The following is a 4004-nucleotide window of genomic DNA, read 5'->3' on the forward strand; positions in this document are numbered from 1 at the left end:
TTCAAAACTGAACGTTTTTCGTCATTTAAAGCTGAGCTGTAAGTGTCTCTACTTGTTTCTTCGTATCATATGGGTAACACGCAATGATGAATTGGAAAAATATTTTCTTGTTAGCTAGTTTCAATGTTTTAGTCACAGCACCAAGAACTAATATAACTCAAGGAGAGGTAAATAGCCGATTATTTAATTTTGTTTTTTATGTACCAAAATAATTTTATGTTTTTCATATCCCCACAAAATGTTTTGCATTCTTAGCATAAAATAGTTACAGCAATTTTATCATATTAGAAAATAAGTTCCTATCAAATTTTGAATGTATTAGGTAACATTTTTAGTATAAACCTACTTAATAAGCTATTAATCGTTTCTAAAATGTATAGTTTTTCACAAAATAAGTAAAAACAATTTAAGCACTCGTATCATATAAATAAATGTTTTTGGTGCCAGCTTATACTTACCAAAATTATTATAGTGCATTATGTTATATTCACATCAATTTTTGAGTGTAATAAAATATAGGTCAGACAGTCATGTAAAAATTGCAACTCACTAAATTATTATAACGAGCATTTGTTTCTAGAGTTCGTGTTCCAACGAAAATCAACAGGTGAGTAAACAATCTGTTGGTAGTTATTATTTTTAATTTAATTTAACTGTCCATTGATATTTTCTTAAGCTAAATTTATTATTTCATAGAAAAAACACAACTTTAAGCCATCTGTGTGCATAATTGCACACATTTTTGCTCAAATATTTATTCATATAAAACGTTTTACGAATAATTTGTAACTAACCGTATAATTCTAGCAAAACTAAATGTGAAAAAAACATATTTATAAACACAACTTTTTTTATATTATCCATATTTTATGTACAGATAATCTATTTAACGTAAGACATATTTTCATTAAAAATAATTACGGTTTCTTGAGAAAATACCAAAAATTGGACTTGTTTCCTTTTTCAAATAACCCATTCAAATATTTTGGAGTTGACATACAATTTACAAAATTATAATGCACGATAAACATGTTCCCAGTAGTTTTCGAATTCAAAAAGCGTGGTAGGCTGTGTGAGTAACGAAAAAGAGTAGCCTATTGTGACCAGATCGAGTATCAGTGTAGAAAGTGTTGGGGAATATAAAAATAGACGGGTCGCTTGACTTCTATTATTAAGTGCTATTAGAGGGAGAAATGCCAGAAGAGTTTTGTAGTGCATACATTTTAAGGCAAGTGAGACGCTATACAAGAATGGGTCAATTATAGAATAATACAATAATTTATGATATAAGCCAAGTATGAAGATTCGAGTAAAGATTATAGAAAAGAGAATTAGAAGTAAGAGACCGATATTTATCCATAATTATATAATATTATAAATATTTTATCTTAAATTGTTGGTACGAACCGCACACCTAGATCAAAACTGTAACAACTCAAAAATTGGATATTTTTAGTTATTTGTACATTCGGATTCTACAAAAGAAGTTACATGAACCAACAAAACAAAATTTAAATTTATCTTGATTAATCTCAAAAATATGACGCTGTAGGTACCTTTTGTAAAAATGACCAATCCCATAATCCTAACTACCAAAACCGTTTAAAACTTAAGTTTCTGCCCGGACTGTTTTTATCTAGGTGTGCGAAATCTACTTGATAAATTTTCCTCGTAATAAAATTTATAGTTTGATTTGAAATTTTTCACAAATTTAGTAAAAACGATTTAAATAACCATTGCTTTTGGTGTGAAAATATTAGGGTTCTGTTGCATCAGAATTTATAATTTAAGAGACTAATTCTTAAAACAAATACATAAAAACCACACAAGCAAACAACATTTTTAAAGAATGTTTTTGTTAAACTTTTTTTTTCACATGATGAAAAATCAAATTTCAACAGGAATACTTGGAAGAATTGTACGACAGAAATTTTATACGTTTGTTAAACTTCATACCTACTTTAGCCTCGACGCCGGTTCACTTTTACAACTACGACATTGAAAGCCTTATCAATGACTTCTACACCAACGTCGTTGAATTAAACTATAAAAAAGAGTCCGTCGAAAAGTATAAGCAGAAAATGCAAGAGATCCAGTGTGTTAACGGGTTGTTCTTTTTACATTTGATAAGGGAACTGAATTCAGGCATAAATGAAACCAAAACCAAAGGATTGAAAAATTTACATAAACAGGTAGCGTCGAACTATATGTTTTACCTGACCCGCATGTTGTCTATGTTGCACATTGCAAAATGGGGCCCTTATCCTTGGCAAATCGAAATATTTACCTTTGTGGCGGGTCTTAAAGCTTCAAAGGCAAATTTTGAAAGTTACAGGGACCATTTCAAAACAAACTATGAACGCATAGAAAACACCGTATTTGCGTTCGTTACCCAATGTGTCGAAGCATCATATTTAGTACCACCAATGAGAAGTACGATACAGAGAGAAAACATTTATTGTCTCGTTGACAAGGTAGTCTATAGGAAAATTGATTTATTGTACAAAAACGATCAACTGCTAGCCTATGCCTACAGTCTCGCTGACCATTACACCGTGCCGAATCTGATGTTGATAAAACTACATTTCAACCATGAATTCATCTACGACTGGTCAGATTTCAATATAGAACTCAAAACGAAAAATGTCGAACTTCGTTTGACGGAATACCTTACGGAATTTGGACGCCAACAACTGTCACATCGATGGGAATTGGACCCGATTGGCGGTAATAAGTACAATGCTCTGATAGCGGAATGCATACACTTAAGGATAGTGTACTACACGTGGTTTCACTTATATACATACCACGCCTTACAGAGCCGACCGCCGGCCGTTAACGAATCAGAAATAAGAGAAAAAAACCTACTGCTCGGCATCTGGTACATGCTCGTGATTCCGCTTAAAAATGCATTAAGGGCGTTTAGATTCGATGGAAATATCTACTGGTCTGCAGTAAACAAAATGATGGCCAAAATAAACACGATTGACGTGGAAGAACTCGCGGCACGAGAACAGTTCACGAGAAATCATTTTTGTCAAGCTGCAGAAAATTTAGGACTCGCCAAAGCATCCGATGTCAATCGACAGTTAACAAAAGTAAAAGTGGAAGAAGACTACTTGAAAATTTCTGATAGCATCCTAGACAATGCCAATAAGCTACAGGATTACACTGATAGAATATTAGATATATTGGGCGAGAAAAACGGTGCTTTTGTTCGTCTTATAGTGTCTGCCGAAGAAAATAAAACATTTATTCCACGACAAGAGATTTGAAAATAAAAAAAATATATATTTTGTATTATTAATTTTTTTGTGATTGCAAACTAAATATACGTACTTGAATTCGGCACAAATGTATTTCCTGTACAACCTCTTACATAAGTCTTAATGAGTCACTCCTATGAAGAGGCTGGAAACAACCCTCGCATTCATATTTCAGCCAAGCTACACACAAGTTTATTAAAACTGGTATTATTATTAATCTAGTATCTACCGTGTACACCACGAGTTTCCATATTACATGTTAATTAGTAAAAATAAAAAATTAGTATGTACATACTAAAATGATGATATACAAGATATTATATACTATTATTATATGTTATAAAAGTTTTTATAATATAATATTACGTAGGTACTAATGCACTTTCATGAGGAAAATGAATTCACTGATAGGATAAAATCACAAAAATGTCTAAACAGGTAAAAATAATTACAAAATTATGCGATACAATATAAGTTTATGTGTCACTTTTTATTTTATCTAACTCCTGTAGACCTGTAACCTCCGTCCCCTCGTTGCTTTGATTCCATTATGCCTATACTCAGTGTATTAGTCATTTCGAATCAAATCACTCGTATGCTTTTTTAAAATTTTAAGTGTGAAGAAGTAATATTTTTAATTTTTACCGACCCAAAGTACCAACTAGATGAAAATTGTGATTTATAAAGTTGCTACTCGAAGAAGTTGGTCCAGTATTGAAAAAGTTACAGACACAAAAA

The 4004-nt window shown here is 31.5% G+C and overlaps 1 protein-coding gene across 1 annotated transcript; it reads left to right on the plus strand.

Moving 5' to 3' along the window:
- On the plus strand, nt 1-3680 carry LOC126839660 (uncharacterized). The gene is made up of 3 exons (XM_050575070.1): nt 1-167; nt 581-607; nt 1902-3680. Exons 1-3 carry the CDS (start codon nt 84-86, stop codon nt 3273-3275), a joined length of 1485 nt encoding a protein of 494 aa, XP_050431027.1. The 5' UTR covers nt 1-83; the 3' UTR covers nt 3276-3680.
- Nucleotides 3681-4004: the final 324 nt, after the last annotated feature.

The sequence above is a fragment of the Adelges cooleyi genome, unplaced genomic scaffold (assembly GCF_023614345.1).
Source record: "Adelges cooleyi isolate 19-005CV unplaced genomic scaffold, UGA_ACOO_1.1 ACOO_flye_CR_arks_rails_tigmint_CR_PRNA_307, whole genome shotgun sequence".
Taxonomy (NCBI): domain Eukaryota; kingdom Metazoa; phylum Arthropoda; class Insecta; order Hemiptera; family Adelgidae; genus Adelges; species Adelges cooleyi.

Coding starts and splice junctions, on each gene's coding strand:
- LOC126839660 (XM_050575070.1), top strand. CDS start 84: ATGATGAATTGGAAAAATATTTTCTTGTTAGCTAGTTTCAATGTTTTA. Junction 168..580: donor CTAATATAACTCAAGGAGAG/GTAAATAGCCGA, acceptor ATTTGTTTCTAG/AGTTCGTGTTCCAACGAAAA. Junction 608..1,901: donor GTTCCAACGAAAATCAACAG/GTGAGTAAACAA, acceptor AAATTTCAACAG/GAATACTTGGAAGAATTGTA.